Source organism: Tupaia chinensis, unplaced genomic scaffold (genome assembly GCF_000334495.1).
Source record: "Tupaia chinensis unplaced genomic scaffold, TupChi_1.0 Scaffold000012_1, whole genome shotgun sequence".
Taxonomy (NCBI): Eukaryota; Metazoa; Chordata; class Mammalia; order Scandentia; family Tupaiidae; genus Tupaia; species Tupaia belangeri.
Window position 1 is genome coordinate 2,710,478 of NW_006159442.1, and position 20,556 is coordinate 2,731,033.

A 20,556-nucleotide genomic window follows, 5' to 3' on the forward strand; every position below is an offset into this window, starting at 1 on the left:
AGAGAGGTGGACACAGAGAGAAAGCAAGCTGCTAGGTCCGGGATTTGAACCATTGTCGGTCATGGGGGAGTCCAGAGCCTTAACCATCATGCCACCAGCTGGCTCCAGTTGTTGCATTTTAAATTTTTTTATTTTTCTGATTACTCATGAGGTGGACCATCTTCTTCTGTTTACTGACTATTTGTCTCTTCCATGAACTTCCTATTTACTCAAAAAGCTTATGGAAAAATGGAGTTAAAATACAAGTTTATTTTAATACAACCAGTTTTCAAATCTATGAGTTTTGAGTTTTTTCTGTAATATGTATTTTCTATAAACTTATTGAAGACACTTCATTTTATCTTTATATATATATATATAAAAAAAAAAAAAGCTCAAGGTAGGAGGCCAGCAGGGGGCATGGGGGTTAAAGGCACTGGACTCCCACATGGCCAACCATGATTAGAGTCCTGGACCTAGTGGTTCAAAACTTATGCTGGGAGTGTGTGCACGCATGCCCCAGATCCACAGAGGAGAATGGAGAAGAAGGGATTGCCACCTGGCCATCCACCTTAGGGGATGAATTCTCACCTTCCCTTTCCCTATCTTTCTCTGGTGAGTGAGTGCACATGCCCTATGGCCAAAGAAAAACAAACAAACAAACAAAATCAGGGTATTTTCTTACCTACTTGTTTTTTAAACACTTTGGAAATTAATCTTTGCCTAGTATATATGTTCTACATATTTTTCCCAGTCACTTTCCTTTAATTTTTTTAAAAGTTTTTTTTAATTTATTCTTCCATGAATGAGAGAGTAAGAGTAAGAGAGAGCATAATACCCCCAGCAGAATCTCAATGCGTTGATCCACAGGCAAGCATATGCCCAGGGTACTCAGGGAGGCCTCTGGACTTGAACTGGGAACCACATGTGGGTCAATCTCCCAGGGTATTGATTTTTACCACTGCATCACAGTCTGACTCCCTTTACTCTTTTATTTATATTATTTTTTATTATATAAAAAGTTTTGGTTGTGTGTAATCAAAAGTATTAAATTTTTTCTTCATATATTTTTGCTTTTTGTGTCCCAAAAAGATCTGATTTCTCACAAGGTCACAAGGATAGTCTCCAATATTTTTTCCAGTAGTTTGTCATTTGGGTTTTAATTTTGTCTTGTTTTAATGTTTAACTCACAGACACACTGTAGTTTACTTAGGTTCCATTACAAGTACTAGTAGTTTATCTGAATGATTGTTAATTGTGTCATCATTGAGGATTTTGTTTTTTCCCCTAAAAGTGGAAAGGCTATTTCTATCATAAACCAAACGCCACTGTTGGACCTGATTCTGCACTCTGTTTTTGGTTTATCTATTTATCTCTTTGGGGTTACCACCACACTGTTTTGACCACCATCGCTTTATCATTTGTCTTGGTTAGTTCACGGTCTTTCCCATCCCCTGTTAGAAATAGAGGCTCGCCTTCCGTCAAAGCAAAGCAAACAAACAAAAAGGACTGATGCAGCATGTCTCTGGCACTGAGACCCGACCTGGGCAATAGGAAAAGCTTTGTTATGGGGCTAGGACCCACCCCAGCAGCCAAATGACCCGCCTCTCACCAGCCTCTCCTCCTGCCACCCGAATTCTTGTCACTGAACTACTCAAATAACACTCAGCTGTAAACGGCACACCTGTTTTGGATTAGGTACAATAAATCAGGGTCTGAGTTTATTTCAGTGGCTCAGACAGGTGAAGAGAACTGGCTACATTTATGGCAAGCCAACCAGAAAGCAGAGAAAATCCAAATCATGAGGGTTTCTTTTGTTGTTGTATTTTTGCTTTGGAGAGGTTTTTGCTATAGTGTGCATGCATGCGCCAGAAAGACAGAGAGAGACAGAGAGACAGAAAGACAGAAATCACCCCCCAGGGGGGATGGTCACGCCGCAATCCCTTCTCCTTTCTCCTCTTGGGATCTTAGGCATGCACGCACATGCGCCCGGCATGAGTTTAAGCCACCAGGTCCAGGACTTGAACTCTGGTCAGCTACATGGGAGTCCAGCGACATAGCCATTACACTAACTGCTGGTCTCCAAATCATGAGTTTTTACTGTTCCTCTTTGGTGTAGAGGTTGCACTGGAGGAGCCCCAAACTTCTGTTCCGGTGGTTCTGCAACCCTCTCATGAGAGCAAACTGGGGGTGCTTGTTGTTTCCAAACTCCTGAGACTCTTTACAGAAATGTTTCAGGTTGTAGAAAGAGTCTTCAGTAAGTTCACACAAAATGTATATTATGAAAAATATATGCAATTTTTTGCACTAAAATAAACCCATCCTTTAATTCCATTTTCCACGAACTTTTTGAAGCCTTTCCATAGTATTTATCCAGGTCTAATTAATTTCATGGTTTCCAAACTTTGCTGCTAAAGGAATCACGCAGAGAACTCCTTAAAAATGCTGGTTCAGCAATTCTGGGGTAAAAGACCTGTACCTTATTTATTTAGAGAGAGATTTTTGCTATAGGGAGCATGCACTTGCCCGAGAGACAGAAAGAGATAGACAAGAAAGCAAGAAATCACCCACCAGTGGCTCACATGTGCTCAGCATGAGTTTCAGGCTACCAGGTCTGAGACTCAAATTGCAGTTGAATACATGGGAGTCCAGCGACATAACCATTATGCCATCTGCTGGTTCCAGAAAATAGTTTTATTTCATTTTATTTATTTATTTATTTTAAAGACTCATCCGTTCCATTTAACTTATTATTATTAGTATTCGATTTGCTACAGGACACATGTGCTCACCAAAGGTAGATAGACAGGGGGTGGGAGCAGTGAGAAAGCAAGCTGCCAGGTCTAGGACCCAAACCACAGCCAGTTTTGTGAGAGTCCAGAACCCCAACCACTATACCACCTGCTGGCCCAGGAAACAGACGAGAGATAAACCAAATAAAAAAGGGTGTCTAGGAGACTCCCTTGACCTGACCAAGGAGGTAGTTTGGTCTGGCTGGAGGCTTCCAGGTAGGCATGAAAAAGACGCAGGTGACAGAGCAGAAATGCTGCCACCTTTTAGTGAGAGCAAGCCGTGGGTGCTGGGACCTTGAAGCAGAATGGACTGGTTTCTGAGCCAGCCTGGCTGCTGCCCCATGGCCTGGGAGGTGTGAACTCTGCTTGTAGACACCCAGGCCTGCAGTGTGTTTCCTAGGACTGAGGCCTGCATTTAAAATTTTGACTTAAGAGGTCCCGTTACAAATGCAAACACTGAGACAAGAGCATTTTCCTTTCCTGCTTAAGATTCTCAGATTTATTCCAGCTATTAAGGCTACCTCTCAGCCTAGGAGAACTTGCCCGAGAACCAAGGCAGTGTCTGTGTTACACCAATCTCATTCCCCTGTAGATGGATCTCATAGAGATGACTATAGAGACAGGTTATATCCCCTTCTGTTCGGGTGGTCCTGGTCAGCTCAGTCCTCCCAGCAGTGTCTCAAAGTGAGAGCCTGGATTACTTGCACAGAAAACATCTAATGATGGTTAATAAAGTACAAGTCTTTTGGGACCAGCAGATGGTGTAATGGTTACATTGCTGGACTTCCCACGTAGTCAACCGAGATTTGAGTCCTAGACCAGTGGCTTAAAACTCACGCCAGGCACGTGTGTGCATGCCCAAAATTCAGAGAGGAGAATGGAGGAGAAGGGATTGCAGCGTGGCCAGCCCCCCGCCCCCTGGGGGGTGGTTTCTCACTTTCTGTCTCTCTGTCTTTCCAGCGAGCACATGCACCCTATAGCAAATCTCTCTAAAAATGTCATATCCACCATAAAACAAATCTCATAAAAAAAAAAATAAAAAAATAAATAAATAAATAAATAAATAAAACTGTTTCCTAAGTGACCTACAAGGAACACTATTTTCGTCCAGAAGCCCTTTCATTTTAAATGTGTGATTTCTCAGACTATGGTCTTTCAGAAATGCAAACATCACACGAGGGCAGACATGCCTTATGCATGAAGAATACCAATCACCTGTGTCTGAAAAGTATTGTAGTACCAGAAAACCTAGCACTGCGTTTCTGGACTGAGACTGGGAAATCAGGGACAGGAGCTCCAAGTCCTCAGGGAAGCTCTCCACAGTGGACACTCTTTAGCTCTCTGTGCCTGCTTGGTGGAGGTGGATCTTGGAGCCCCCCCCAAGATGACCTTTGAATTTCACCCCATGGGAATATGGGGGCTCTCAGCAAGGTGTGCCTCAGAGTTGCTTGGGATCATGTGACACTTCTGGAGGGTGCACCCACCTGAGCATTACCCTGGAACGACTGCAGTTGGTGGGGTTTGGACACCTGCATGTTTAGAAGGTACAGCGCATGGCCCTGAAGTGCAGTAAGTGCTCTTGACCTTGGAAGCACTTCAATTTCCTCATGCACAAGCCACACCAAAATCAGTGGGGGTGGGGATACAACTCAGAATGTTTTAAGGAGCCCAGGGATTCTGCGTGTAGCCCAACTTGGCTCATTGCCGTTGGGTCTTTTCTAACATGAAAAGAATCTTATACACTGTAGGCAGGGCATCTGGAACTTTGGTGTGCACACAGATCTCCAAGGAATCTAGTTTAAGATGTAGGTTCTGATCAGTAGGATTAAAGGCTTGCAAGTCTACACTTCTTTTTATTTTATTTATTATTTATTTTATTATTTATTGTTATTATTTTAATTTGCTACAAGGCATGTGTGCTCACTGGAGAGAGAGAGAGGGCAGGGGGTGAGGACGCAAACCGCCAGATCCAGTATTTGAACCACAGTCAACCATGTGGGAGTCCAGTGTCCCAACTACCACACCACATGCTGGCCCCACAAGTGTACGCTTCCAACAAGTTGGTGTGCAGACCACATGGTGAACTGCAGGCTGTCAGGACTAATTTAATTGATTTTCTAACACCAACTGAGTACAATTACTGCATGCACCTGGGACATTAAACGATCTTGCAGGTCCAAGGGAGTTAATAGCACTTGGCAGAAGTGGCACAGCAGGCTTCGTGATTAAAAACAAAACAAATGTTTGTGTTTCTCCCTGGGTCAGCCATGGAGTGGTGTTGACAAGAGGCATGACAGACACATGCTGAGAGATGAGCATTTACAACCTCTGCCCAGCCATCACCAGGAGACGTCTGGCTTATCGGCCTTCTTCAGTCATTGTTTTAATAGTTGTTATTGTGCAGAGGGACACACCTTGCACAAATCAATTCTAGATCTCAGATTGCCCTGTCCCAGGCAATAAACTGTATTGCAAGTTGTTTAGTCTGTCTGCTTATATTTTCCCCTGCCCCAAAGGCTATTTACTAGAGACCTGCTGTGTGCCCTATTGCTGGATGGCCATGCAGGTGCTCCGGCTGCTGGATACCTGCTCTTGCACCACCTCCCTAGGCTGAACTCAGAAGAACATAGAGTCTCATACCACATTGGCTCTAATCCGCTTGGCACAGAACAGGTAAACCTGCTGCTATTACTGAAAATGCAGCAAGGAATTGGTGGGGTCCGTAGCAGTTGACCAGCTCAGAAGGCATGTCCACCCTCAAGGTGTGAATGTGTTGTTAGTGGGAACTGTTGGACTTGGACTTCAAGGTCTTTATTTCTGTCCCTCTCACCCCCTGGCTTTCTGTTTCAGTCAGTCAGTCAGTCAGTCCTAGACTGTGGGCAAATCCAGGAATGAAGCCACAGCTAGACCTGTTCCTTCTTCTCTTGAGCACAAAATAGTCTTTTTGGTCAACTAACTGTCTCTTAGAACTCAAAATACCTTCGGTCTCTCTGACCCTAGTTCATCTAGGTTTGATTATTGGTTCAGTCCAATAGGCTAACTGGGACCTCTCTTTCCTAGTTAAATCCCCAGGTCTTGGCTGTGGGGTTGATGTTGACCTAGCCATGGGTAAAACTCTCTGGCCATAAGCTTTTATCTGACCTCAGAAAGTGGATGAGACTCTGATGTCTTTACTAAGCACTCACAAGGGACCTGAAAGTGTGATGAATGCTCTTTTTAAAACTAGTTATAAGGGCCAGTAAATGGCATACTGGTTAAGTCGCTAGATGTCTGAGGTTCAAGTCCCAGACCTGGTGGCTTAACACTCATGCCAGGCATGGGACCAGCAGATGGTGTAATGGTTATGTTGCTAGACTCTCATGTAGTTGATCATGGTTCAAGTCTTGGACCAAGAGGCTTAAAACTCATGCCGGGCATGTGTGCACGTGTGCCTAAATTCCCAAGAGGAGAATGGAGGAGAAGGAATTGCGATGTGACCATCCGATCTACAGGAAGATTTCTCACTTTCTGTCTCTTGGTCTCTCTCTTCAGTGGGGGTGGGGATACAACTCAGAATGTTTTAAGGAGCCCAGGGATTCTGCGTGTAGCCCAACTTGGCTCATTGCCGTTGGGTCTTTTCTAACATGAAAAGAATCTTATACACTGTAGGCAGGGCATCTGGAACTTTGGTGTGCACACAGATCTCCAAGGAATCTAGTTTAAGATGTAGGTTCTGATCAGTAGGATTAAAGGCTTGCAAGTCTACACTTCTTTTTATTTTATTTATTATTTATTTTATTATTTATTGTTATTATTTTAATTTGCTACAAGGCATGTGTGCTCACTGGAGAGAGAGAGAGGGCAGGGGGTGAGGACGCAAACCGCCAGATCCAGTATTTGAACCACAGTCAACCATGTGGGAGTCCAGTGTCCCAACTACCACACCACATGCTGGCCCCACAAGTGTACGCTTCCAACAAGTTGGTGTGCAGACCACATGGTGAACTGCAGGCTGTCAGGACTAATTTAATTGATTTTCTAACACCAACTGAGTACAATTACTGCATGCACCTGGGACATTAAACGATCTTGCAGGTCCAAGGGAGTTAATAGCACTTGGCAGAAGTGGCACAGCAGGCTTCGTGATTAAAAACAAAACAAATGTTTGTGTTTCTCCCTGGGTCAGCCATGGAGTGGTGTTGACAAGAGGCATGACAGACACATGCTGAGAGATGAGCATTTACAACCTCTGCCCAGCCATCACCAGGAGACGTCTGGCTTATCGGCCTTCTTCAGTCATTGTTTTAATAGTTGTTATTGTGCAGAGGGACACACCTTGCACAAATCAATTCTAGATCTCAGATTGCCCTGTCCCAGGCAATAAACTGTATTGCAAGTTGTTTAGTCTGTCTGCTTATATTTTCCCCTGCCCCAAAGGCTATTTACTAGAGACCTGCTGTGTGCCCTATTGCTGGATGGCCATGCAGGTGCTCCGGCTGCTGGATACCTGCTCTTGCACCACCTCCCTAGGCTGAACTCAGAAGAACATAGAGTCTCATACCACATTGGCTCTAATCCGCTTGGCACAGAACAGGTAAACCTGCTGCTATTACTGAAAATGCAGCAAGGAATTGGTGGGGTCCGTAGCAGTTGACCAGCTCAGAAGGCATGTCCACCCTCAAGGTGTGAATGTGTTGTTAGTGGGAACTGTTGGACTTGGACTTCAAGGTCTTTATTTCTGTCCCTCTCACCCCCTGGCTTTCTGTTTCAGTCAGTCAGTCAGTCAGTCCTAGACTGTGGGCAAATCCAGGAATGAAGCCACAGCTAGACCTGTTCCTTCTTCTCTTGAGCACAAAATAGTCTTTTTGGTCAACTAACTGTCTCTTAGAACTCAAAATACCTTCGGTCTCTCTGACCCTAGTTCATCTAGGTTTGATTATTGGTTCAGTCCAATAGGCTAACTGGGACCTCTCTTTCCTAGTTAAATCCCCAGGTCTTGGCTGTGGGGTTGATGTTGACCTAGCCATGGGTAAAACTCTCTGGCCATAAGCTTTTATCTGACCTCAGAAAGTGGATGAGACTCTGATGTCTTTACTAAGCACTCACAAGGGACCTGAAAGTGTGATGAATGCTCTTTTTAAAACTAGTTATAAGGGCCAGTAAATGGCATACTGGTTAAGTCGCTAGATGTCTGAGGTTCAAGTCCCAGACCTGGTGGCTTAACACTCATGCCAGGCATGGGACCAGCAGATGGTGTAATGGTTATGTTGCTAGACTCTCATGTAGTTGATCATGGTTCAAGTCTTGGACCAAGAGGCTTAAAACTCATGCCGGGCATGTGTGCACGTGTGCCTAAATTCCCAAGAGGAGAATGGAGGAGAAGGAATTGCGATGTGACCATCCGATCTACAGGAAGATTTCTCACTTTCTGTCTCTTGGTCTCTCTCTGTTTCTCCAGACAGTGCATACGGCCTATAACGAAAAAATTACCCCCAAAAAAAATTTCTCCAGACAGTGCATACGACCTATAACGAAAAAATTACCCCCAAAAAAAATCGAGGTATAAAGTCTTACCAATAAAAGGTGCTGGAAAAATTGGACATCTAAAGGCAAAAAAGCAACCTTATACTATTACAGAGACTTGAGATCAGGGAACAAATTCATTTCCATATAGAGCTTACTTTCTTTGCTTAGTGCTGATTCCTGATCAAGAAAATTCTAAATGACCAGAACCTAAGATTATATTTCCATACTGTACACTGGGAAACTCATGGCCCCAATCAGAAATGCAAATCTCTCTGGGGTGAAGCTGGACAGCTGTGCGGTTGTGCAGAAGACAGGCACAGCACTTCTGAGTGGAGAATGAGGATGATCCGACCCCTGGGTGGCTACAGGGAAACCTAAGATGGGCAGATGTCAGTCCTCGCCTCCAAGTTGGATCAGAAAGTGACATCAAAAGCAAACCAAGGTGAAGAGTTGGCAGTGTGACCCTTGAAGATGATTCAAGTTAGCCTGGGGTACACTCTCTGTTTTCCACTCCCACACTGGAATTAACTTTGGAATCTTCCATAAATGTAGAGAAACTGGGGGCTTTCCAATCATCGTCTGAGTAAGAACTATTTCAGGACAAAGCCTACCAATCTAGATGGCCTTGCATTGCAAAATAGAGGCAGGAAGACAGGAAGTAAATCAACCTGGAGGCCCGGGTGGAGGTAGGAGATACTGTACAATACTTTGTTCTTAAAAGTCAACATATGGACTTTTCCTTAGAATGCTAAAAGCCACACGCAGATGAAGATACAATACTAAAAAATAAGCTACGGGTTACTGTGAAGGTAAGTGGTTCTAGCAAGACGTAGTGGGCAAATTTACTCATTTAACTCCTACCTAGGATTTTTAACCATTTCAAATGTCTAGGCTCCACAAGCCTCAGATGTCTGAGAATAAATATTTAAAATGTCTTGACCAAATTTTTTTTGGAGCACTATTATAAAAAGTCTCCTTTGGTTCCCAGTGGCCCGCAGTGCACTGAGTCACATTCACCATGAGAGCCATTTACCATGTATTTGGATATATTCTATATGTACATAAGAAATACAGACATCTACAAGTAATGGTAACTTTTTGCATGGGTAGAAAAATCTGCATTTTCAAATATACTATCCCTGTGACAAAATTTTCCTGCATTGGTAAACAAAAAATAAATGTCATAGCAAGATTCTATTTCTTTCTTTCTTCTTTTTTTTTTTTTTTTGGAGAGTTTTTGCTATGGGGAGCGTGCGCTCGTCAGAAAGACAGAGAGACAGAAAGTGAGAAATCACCTCCCAGGGGCGAGGGCCATGCCACAATCTCGCCTCCTCCATTCTTTTGGGATCTTGGGCATGCACACACACACACCTGGCATGAGTTTAAGCCTCTGGGTCCGGGACTCAAACTGCGGTCAGTCAACTACATGGGAATCCAGCGACATAGCCATTATGCCAACTGCTGGTCCCATCAAGATTCTATGTCTAAGAGAGCTGCTCTTTAAAGTATAGCTTCCATTCAAGTTTCTGTTTGTCCCAGAGTGAGAGGTCAGCTCTGCTACTGGTCACGGCAAGGTGATGGTCCCATCACCCTCAAAAAAATGTAGCTTGCTAAACAGTAACAGTCAGGTTCTGAGATAAAAGCCTTAGTCGCAGCATAAAGCACCATTCAGACCTTCAGGTGCTGGCTGGTGGGGTGAGGCTGTGTTCGTGTGAGTGTGCAGGCACAAGAGTTCTGGAGGGCTTAGACAAAGCGCACAAGACAGTTGACCTTGGTCCCAGAGATGGGCCATTCTAATTAGCTGTGTTTTCAGAACCCAGGGATCCTCCTGGTCACCAGGGCTCTTTAACTCAGAGCTCGGTCTAGGGCACAAGCTCAGGATGACAAAGGGGCTTCCTTCCTTTGGCTCCTTGAAATTTTCAGCAGTTGGAGAGTGGGAAATTGCCTCCCATAGGGGTGGGTCTAAAATTAACATGGCAATGGTTCCCTTCCTTTCTGTTTACTTCTTTGGGCCATTTTATCTCCTCACCCAATCTTTGATCATTGATTTGGTCATTGAAACATGCTGTAAGTGGATAAAGGACTGTAAAAAGGTGCTTAGCTGAGCAGAGAGAGCACTTTAAAGAGAAAAGAAAATGTGTTATTTATTGATATAAAAAATTGGGAACCAGCAGTTAGTGTACTGGCTATGTCGCTGGACTCCCACGTACTCGACCGCAGTTCACGTCCCAGACCCGGTGGCTTAAAACTCACGCCAGGCGCGTGTGCGTGCGTGCCCAAGATCCCAAGAGGAGAAAGGAGGAGAAGGGATTGTGGCGTGGCCATCCCCCCTGGTGGGTGATTTCTCGCTTTCTGTCTCTCTGTCTCTCTCTGTCTGGCGAGCGCACGCGCCCTATAGCGAAAATCTCTCAAAAAAAAAAAATTAACATTGTGGGACTGGCAGATGGCATGGTGGTTAAGGGCCCTAGGCTCTCACATGGCCGACTGCAGTTCGGGTCTTGGACCTGGCGCCTTTCTTGCTCTCTCTCTCTCTCTCTCTCTCTCTCTCTCTGTCCCTCTCTGGTCAGATTAAAATAAATAACTAAATAAAGTTGAGTGAAATAATTATTAAAAAAAAAAAGAACATGGTCACTTTGTGTCGTGTTAACACTGGGCCAAGCCACCTTCACAAACTTATCTTAGGCCATCAGTCCGAGGTCAGCGGTGTGTGAGCTGCTGAGTGGCGTGTGTGTTGTAGAACTGAATGGGGGAAAGCCGGCTTCCTGCAGAAAGTGCACTAGAACTGCGAATTAGGCCAGCAGAACAGGACAATTCACCCTGTCCAAAGCTGCCTCCAATCTGGAGATGTTCTTGGTAGGTTATATTATGACCGAGTTTTAGACGTCAGTGTGTCAGCTTTCTCTTATTTCACAGAGAGAGTTAAATAACTTTGCATTCATAATGTTTTGTTTTCTTTGCAACATTTCTGGTCTTCTATAAAAGTGATACTGGGTTTCTACTTCAAAGTTTGGAGAGATTATACAATAATGGAGAAGTAACTTTTCTCAGGTATTTATTTGCAAAATTAGATCTTGGCCCCAGTACAGTATCACCAAAGCCTACTTGGAATTCTTTAAAATTAAAAATATGTCAAGCCATGTATCAAGCACATCTTTTATGTATTAATTATCCCCACAAAAATGAATTATTCCCATGAATTTCATTCTCTTTGCACCTTCGAATCAGTAATGGGGGGGGTGAATTATTTCCTGGTAATAGTATCTTAGCCTCCTTTATGCTTCGTGGTCTAAGAAAAACAAAACAAACATCCAATCAAAAACATCCAACCAGGTAACGAAACCTGCGTTGCCTCCTTTCTCCAGCATCACGAACTGAATTCAAGTCTTTCAGACGCACTGCAATCTTTCATTTGTGCTGTGAACTCTAAGGAAAGCTAAAACCAACTCTTTTCACAGTGTCCCGCACACGAAATTACTAAAAAGAATGATTTTTATTTCCTTTAAAGGCTACACGCAACACATTTGCTTGAGAAACTTTCTGAATAGTGACACTGCCTAGTAAAACCCATGCAGTAGACAAAATATCAGATTTCTTTTTCCAGCTGTCCAGAATCCCATTAGTGCCTCTTACTTCTATCAGTCTTTTGCTATAATTAGGATGGCTTAGGGTTTATCTGGGCCTTTTTTCAAAACCAGATTTCCTTCCTACCAGCAGCAGCTGTCATTCAGAAGTGCCCTAACAGTACTGGGAGACTTATTCTGATTTACACGGTGGTACAATCATGAACGTGAAGTGAGGGAAAACACATACAGACACACACAGAGACACAAACACCTCTTATCTTGCCTTTTCTTTTTTTTTTTTTTTTAAGAAAAGAAGCATCTTACCTGAGGATGATCACTGTGGTCTGGAGCCTGGCTTGTTTCAAATAGGCTGTCAACCTGCATCCCTGCGTCGCCATGGACGTTGGCGTCTCCTCTTCTGGGGAGTGAGTCCGTGGGGGTTTGAAGCAGCATGGTGTCCTCCCCTGCCTGGGTGGGAATAGCACATTCTCCTGCGGGACTGTGGGAGTCCTGAGCAGTAGCTTCTGCTGTGGCCTGCGACGTCTCTCTCTTATCACTCTGGGTTAGTGGGCACTGAGCAGGCTCTGCGGGATGGAGGGGATTAAGGGCGCCTTCCGTTGCATGTTCTTGGAGGCTGGTGATCGCCTTCTTGGGTTTTCCCTTCATTCCTGGCCGCCTCCCCCTGCCAGGTCTCTGGGAGCCCCTCCTGCTCCCTAAGTCCGTTTCCCCTGCTCTTTTCTCATTCAGGGTCTCCGAACACTGGTTCATCCCTGGCTTTTCTAACTCACCAGCCAAGGGCTTCCTCTGTGTCTCTGTCGCTGCTTTCTCCATGTTCAGCAGATTGTCACTGGCGAATTCCTCTCCTGCTTGGTGGCTGTCTCTCGTTTCTCCTTGAATTCCTGGATAATCATTTTCAGCAGCTTCAGAAGCAGTGGGGAGCTTATATCTCCCCTGCTCTGTCACCGTCGATGTCCCATCCTGGTGAGGTCCCAAAGTAAGAGTCATCCCTGTTTGGGAGGATGAGGGACTGTGTCCGGAGGCCCCACCACTCCTTGGCCCCACTTGTGGGGATTGTGAGTGATAACCGCAGAGGCCAGCGGTGGCATCCCTAGGCCCAGTGTCACCCGACACCCAAGGCCCACAACCCATCTCACTGAGGAAATGCTCACACCCCCCCAGGCCACTCTCCCCGAATTCCGTCTCTTCGTCATCGCTTTCTAATAAAAAAACATGCTCAGTCCCCTGCAGGTTCCTTTGCCAAACTGCATTAGAGTAATCTGTCAGAACATCGGAACATTCCAGATACTCCAGGTCATCTTCTGAAAACTCCTCTGTGCAGGTTAGGGTTATCTCTGGGCAAAGTTCATAGTCGCTGTCAGAGTCTTCACTGGAAGCCTGCGGGCTGAGTGGCTTGCTGACGGTGGCCCTGTCACCAGGGCCTGCAGCTCCCTCAGACAACGGTAGGCTGAGGCTGATGTATTTCTGCGCTTTGGAATATTGATGACCGGAGTTTGCGACCTGATCATTAAGGCCGTCACTGTGGAGGCCACCATTCGTTAACCTTGATACTTGGGAATGCACCGTCCTGTGGCAACACGAAGCTTGCTTTTCGAGAGTGTCACTGGAACTAAGGAAAAGTGACCCATCTGCAGCTTCTTTTGGTTTATTTGGGTCATTGGCCTCTTCAGTTTGCCTTGATCCTTTAACATCCCAGAGATTTTCAAAACTGGATACGCCAAGGTCATGACTGGCCAATGAGCGTAAATGGCTGAATTTGGAGGGGGAGGAATCAGCTGCCGTGGGAGTAGCTGGCAAGATACTCTCTTCTTCCTTAGAAAGAGGTCCTTTCTCCTCAATTCGATTTGCACATTCCTCCTCACATGTCCCTGATTCCCGCCTCCAACCTGTGTCCCTGTCATCTTGCAGGTCAGGGGAGAGGTGGGGGTTCTCAGACGAGCACTCCACGTCAACGGAAGCAGAGCAGCAGATCATGCCGGAAGAGTTTTTTGCTGAGATTTGGTAGACGGCAGCATCGCTTGGGGTACAGCTAGGATGCAGAGAATACACAGGTAAGCGGGCCCCATTAAACATGCATGCCAACATCGTCCACCTGGTGACACACAGAGAAACGTGAGCGTGACTTTCCCATGTGCTCCAGCAGACCGCGGCCGCCCTGGGGAAGGCTTTGCACCCTGGTGCTGAGGCTTCTGGGAAGTTCAGCATTTTTCTCTTAAAGCATCCCACAATCTGACCCCAAGTTAATGGTGAGAATTCCTTAAACGAATGGGAAAGTGTTTCATCGTCTAATTTCTTCTCTGCTTTTATTGTAAGTCATTTTTATACGGTGGGAATTTGAAAAAAAAAAAGTGTTCTTTTTTAGAATGACACATTATACATGAATAACCGTTCACTCATAGACAGGAACAGCATACACATGAGCTCCTTTTAGGACCATGTGCAGAGGGCACGTTCTTGCCAGGAGGCTGTGAAGACCTTACCACAACGGAGTGATGTGTACGGAGGACAGTGTGCTGTTTCCTCTTTAATTTAATGTGGCTAAAAGGTCTACACCACAGCCTGTGAGCCCCATTGGCTAGAAACCAGAGCCCACATGCCATCCTGACCAACAGAGAGCCAGGTGTTTGGCGTGGGCCCATCAGAGCAGGAACAGAACGGAATCCTGGATCAGACTGAGCCTGCTCTCCCTGTTCCGGGAGGGAGAGCTCTCCTGGGCTCCTCCCTTTATTGACTGGAGTCACAGGGACCTTGATAGGCTTTATTCATCTTCTCACACTAGGATCCTCCCCTAGGCTCTGAACTTGCAATGAAAACTTCTTAGACTTATTTACTAAACTGCAGTCTTATCCCATTTTGCTCCCTGTAACTGCAGTACAGTTGATCTCACTGTATGTATGGTTTGACTCAGAAACCAGCGATCACTTTTAGAAGGCAGGAGCTGCAGGTCTGGCTGGCCCTGAAAAGCCATGTTTGGCTCTATATTGACTGTTGTCTGTGTAAAGCATCCTCAAATGTCTGACTCAAGGGGGGTCGGCGTTGTGCACACACAGCTGTCATAGTCTTCTCTATCCTTTCTCTTCCTCAGTGCGGGGAACATCTTTGCTTCCTCAGGCCTAATACATGCTCATAAGCCCTCAGTCAGTGGGCGGCCACTCACATAGGCCGTATTTTCAGAGGTCCGTGACGAATTCTAATTTCAGTGATGTCTTATTTAGTTAATAACCCTGCTCTCAGGTAGAAAGTGACTGTGGTTGGCCAAGCCTGGTCATCACTGGTATCTGGTTTTGCCTGAGCCAACAGCACAGGGAGGCTGAAATCTGGGACAACTTTTTGGGGGAAACAGTATCTGTTACTGTCAATTTCACAAGGTCATTCTGAGGTTCAAATGTGAAAATCAACATGTAGGGGGCTTTGCAAGGCCGAAGCTTTATGCCAGATATAGTCTCCAAAAATGTGAAAGTTTTAAGACCAAGATACCTGTGATTCTGAAGTGTGCAGAAGAATAGTCAGAGAACTCTATTTAGAATTCTTAAATAGGAGAGCCGACCCTGTGGTCCAGTGTTAACCAGGGAGCCAGACCAAGGGAGCCAGACCCCACGTAGCCAACCGTGCCAATTAAATTACTGCCGCAGTGGTTTGAAAATCACACTGGGCAGGTACATGTGCATGCCCAAAATTACGACAGGATGGAGAAATAGACAAGGAAGGATTGCAACATGACCATGCCCTAACTGGGGGGTGGGGTGCTTTCTCCCTTTCTCTCTCTCTCTCTGTCGTTCTTTCTCTGGTGAGCTTGTGTGCCCTCTGGCAAATTGTAAAAAAGGAAAAAAAAAAATCCTGAACGAGAATCTCCAAGTAGAGGGCCTGGGTATCTGCTTTTAAAGATCACAAAGCCATTCCCAGGCAGGCTGTCCTTGGCCCACCTGAGAGACATCCTTGTCCTCTTCTTCACTATGTAGGTTTAGCTCTCCTCCATTGAAGCTGCATCTGCTCAGCGGAAGAGGAGTGGTTTTGGTTCAGGTTCACATTACTCATACCAACCCTTTCATGAGCCTTTCAACTACTTCTTGGAGATTTGGCCTCAGGTAAGAGTTTACAGGGAACTTACACAATCACTACAGGCTTCTAGAAAATCCCAAGTAATTCGGATTTCCTGATTCATCCAGACCATGAGCCCTTTGCCAGGAAACCACCTATCCCAAAGACACCATGACTTGTTTAGGAAGAGAAGAAAGACGGAGAAGAAAATATGGCTGGGAGGCACAAAGGACTAGGTAAGAAGGCAGTAATGGGGGGAAGCAGAGGTGGTACTCAAGAATCGAGAAGAGAAAACAAAAAGAATTTTAGGAAAAGATGGAGAAAATAATTGGGTTAGGGCTGGCTCTGTGTCCCGCGGTTAAGACAGTTCCCGTGTGACTGACTGCACGGCTCCAGACCCAGTGGCTTGAGAAACTCACTGGGCATGTGAGTGAGTGTGCCCAAAATCCCAAAAGGAGCGAAAGGTGGAGAAGAAGGGATTAGGGCATAACCATTTCTCAGAGGGGGTACTTTCTCCTCTCCCCACCCCACCCCCCGTCTTTTTCGGCAAGTACACACTCTTTAGTTAAAAAATAATGATGAAGTTAAGAGTTGTGTTAAACATACTTAACTTCCCAAAAACTAAATAAGCAGATGGGAGCTTGTCATGATTTAGTGATGTACAACCTTATGGAACATGTGTTTTTCTTGATATAAGATTTACAATCTATCCTAAGTACACTGAGTAACATGGAAAAGGCACTGGATTAAGTATAATTAACTTTTTACTGGCTAGTGAATGCCTTGGAGAGAGTTGTGGCTTGTGGTTAACAAATCCTTGATAATTATCTCTAGCCCCTACAGAAGGGGTGGGGGAGAAATCGGGAAAGGAACCCACATCTGTTGGGTGCCTCCTATGTTGAAGATGTCTAGTTACTCCCTGTGTGTGTGAAACAGAGGCTCAAAGCAGTTGGGTCATTTCTCCTATATTGCAAGGCTGATAAGCAACAGAACCAGGGTAAGAAACCAGAACTTTCTGTCTCCGCAACCTGGCTTTGTGTGTGCTGTCAGAAAAAAAAAAAAAAGAAAGAAAAGAAAAGAAAATGACAGAGTACGGAGTCTCAGCTGTGCAAATAAAATATTTCTGTTCTAAGTCTTCAGTTTTTTAAGTTTATCTGTTTCTTTCATGAGCGTGAGAAATAGGAAGTCATTATTCTAAGTAGGATCTTGAGGCCATAATCCACGCCCAATTTCATGAGTGTGAGAAATAGGAAGCCATTATCCCAAGTAGGATCTTGAGGCCATAATCCACGCCCAGTCTCAGCCAGCCCCATGCACGTATCCAGCATACTTAGCAGGTCTCTGGGGAGCAACATGGGTCGGCCTCGCAGAATGTTGCATTTTAATGTTGCATCTCCTTCCAGCCCCGTAAGTCCTCATCTCCATCAGTCAGTTGGCAAACTTGTGTAGAGTATGTACAAGTGTCCAGACATTATGTTAAGAGCCAAAGAGGAGTCAAGGGGATAAGGGAAGCATAATCAGCCCTAAAATTACTAAAATTCAAAGAAAGGACATAGTACTAATTTGTCAGAGAACTTTGTTAGTTCGAGCAACATTTAATGTTGCATCTCCTTCCACCCCCATAAGTCTTCATCTCCATCCGTCAGTTGGCAAACTTGTGTAGAGTATGTACAAGTGCCCAGACATTACGTTAAGAGCCAGAGAGGAGTCAAGGGGATAAGATAAGGGAAGCATAACCAGCCCTAAAATGACTAAAAATCAGTGAAAGGATACAGTACTAATTTGTCAGAGAACTTTAATGTTGCATCTCCTTCCACCCCCATAAGTCTTCATCTCCATCCGTCAGTTGGCAAACTTGTGTAGAGTATGTACAAGTGCCCAGACATTACGTTAAGAGCCAGAGAGGAGTCAAGGGGATAAGATAAGGGAAGCATAACCAGCCCTAAAATGACTAAAAATCAGTGAAAGGATACAGTACTAATTTGTCAGAGAACTTTGTTAGTTCTGTGCTAAGTCGGTTGGTACAGCCCGCAAGGGGAAAGGGCGTTCGGAAAAGGGCCTTCAGAGGTGGCAGTTTAAATGGTGTAAGATGGGGATGTAAGATGTCTTCATCTTCACAAGACACTGGCAGAGACACCTGTGTGCCCCACAGTGATTTGGCAGGAATACAAAACCATCCAGGAAGAAATTCCCTGAACAATTCATTGTGTTCCCTCCTTGCTCTTTGCTTTTGGCTGAGGGAAGTAGAGCATTCCTCCACCCTGGCTGTGGGAGTCTTGCTTGAATTCTCTAGGTTCTTTCTTAAGTAATCATTTCCTGAATAAGGAGGTTCATGTTATCTTAAGTGGACAGCACTCTTTCTGAGTTTGAACCCCCCAAAATTGGCCTAGAACAGATTCTGAAAACATCTTGGTATAGGAGTCTGAAAAATAATTGAGGGCTCCAAAGAACTTTTGTGTGAGTTATATCTATGTGTACTATATTAAAATTAAAACTGAAAAAATTCTAAGTATTGGGACCAGCAGTTAGCATAATGGCTATGTCGCTGAACTTCCATGTACTCAATCGCGGTTCAAGACCTGGACTCAATGGCTTAAACTCACACCAGGCGCATGTGTGTGCATGCCCAAGATCCCGAGAGGAGAATAGAGGAGAAGGGATTGCAGCGTGACCATCTCCCCTGGGGGGTGATTTCTCTCTTTCTGTCTCTCTGTTTCTCTGTCTCTCTGGTGAACGCATGTGCCCTATAGTAAAAACCTCTCCAAAAAAAAAAACTAAGAATTTACTAATTAATTTTAAGATAACAAAAATTAATTCATTGCACATTACATAAAATTCATTTTTTTGAAAAATACTTTATTTTTCCAAGACAAAGCAAAATTTCATAAGAATGGCACTGTTTACATTTTTTATATACCTTTAATATTGTATTTAATAAAATACAATCGGATTTCTATATCTGCTTCTTGATTCAGTGTGATGCAATACATGGCTCTGGTTGAAGAAAATTTGGCCTCACACAAATATGTTTTTGAAAAAGAAAGGCAGGTTTTTTTTTTTTTTTGAGAGGTTTTTGCTATACAGTACATGCACTCACCAGAAAGAGAGAGAGAGACAGAGATAGAAAGCAAGAAATCACTCCTCCACCCCACCCCCTCCAGGGGGAATAGCCACACTGCAATTCCTTCTCCTCCATTCTCCTCTCAGGATCTTGGGCACACATGTACACATGCCCAGCATGAGTTTAAGCCATCGGGTCCAGGACTCGAACCGTGGTCGACTACATGGGAGCCCAGCAACACAGCCATTAGGCCAACTGCTGGTCCCAGGAAGGCATATTTTAAATGTGTTCCACCCGATTGTAAATATTCTTTGCTACTATATGAAGATTGGTTGCCATGTGGAATCTGAAACCACATCACAGTGTGAACTTACCATTTTGTTACCTAAAACTCATTGATCCATATTGCATTGGAAACTAATCTTTTTTTTTTTAAGAATTATTTTATTTAACTTTTATTTACTATTTTAATTTGACCAGAGAGGGACAGAGTGAGAGAGAGAGAGACAGTGAGAAGGGGGATATGAGAGAGAAAACTGCCAGGTCCAGGACTCAACCCATGGTTGGCCATGTGGGAGTCCAGTGCCCTTAACTACCACACCACTTGCTGGCCCCGGAAATGAATCTTTTACCTATGAATGATTTGTAACATTATGCACTGGTAATTTGGAAAAACTTGGTTCGTGAGATTTTCCTAAGGTTAATACATTTCATTATATAATACTTTTTATTTTACTTTAGTTTTTAAAGAATTATTTTATTTAACTTTTATTTATTTATTTATTTTAATTTGATCAGAGAGGGACAGAGTGAGAGAGAGAGAAAGTGAGAAAGCAAGCTGCCAATTCCGGGACTTGACCCGTGGTCGACCATGTGGGAATCCAGTGCCCTTAACCACCACACCGAATCTAACAACTTAACTACCACACCACCTGCTGGCCCCTATGTAATACTTTTAAAAAGTCACATTCATTAATATTACCACTGATCCTATCAGAATAATTTTGAAGTGTTGAGAAATTGTCAAGCTTCTGATGAAGGACAGAAATTTTCCAAAATTCTCTTTAGAGGAATGACACAAATATTAACTGATCAGAGAACAATATAAGTCAATTTGGGACTAAATTGCATGATAGGACTGCAGGGGGGTTGGCTGCTTTGCTTGGTGTGATCATTGAGGCAGATGACTTAATCTCGTTCATTTTCCTCATTTGCGATAAAAGAATTCAAAAGAAAAAAGAAGAAGACCCGTGAGTGGACTCCTCTCCCAGAGACTGCAATGCTTACTGCACAGGCCTGCGTGACCGCATCTTGGAGAAGCTAATCTGGGAAGCTCCTTTGAATTCAGCCAATGTAGCCTGCTTTGGTGATTGGAAAACAAGGCTTAAAATGTGATTAAGGGCGCCAGCAGGTGGTGTAGTGGTTAAGGTGTTAGACTCTCACATGACTGACTGCGGTTCAAGCCCTGGACATGGCAGCTTAAAAATCATGCTGGGCATGTGTGCGCACATGCCCAAAATCTTGAGAGGAGAATGCAAGAGAAGGGATTAGGACATGGCCATCCCCCCCCCAGGAGTGATTTCTCACTTTCCCCCTCTCT

At 44.5% G+C, this 20,556-nt stretch overlaps 1 protein-coding gene across 1 annotated transcript in view; it reads right to left on the reverse strand.

Annotated features, from left to right (window-relative positions):
* Positions 1 to 20,556, reverse strand: part of ALPK2 (alpha kinase 2) — a 153,312-nt gene that overhangs the window by 87,471 nt on the left and 45,285 nt on the right. Inside the window, exon 4 of the mRNA XM_006139928.2 lies at positions 12,164 to 13,886. Within this exon, the coding sequence (XP_006139990.1) occupies positions 12,164 to 13,886 (1,723 nt within the window). The remainder of the gene's footprint in view (positions 1 to 12,163; positions 13,887 to 20,556) is intronic.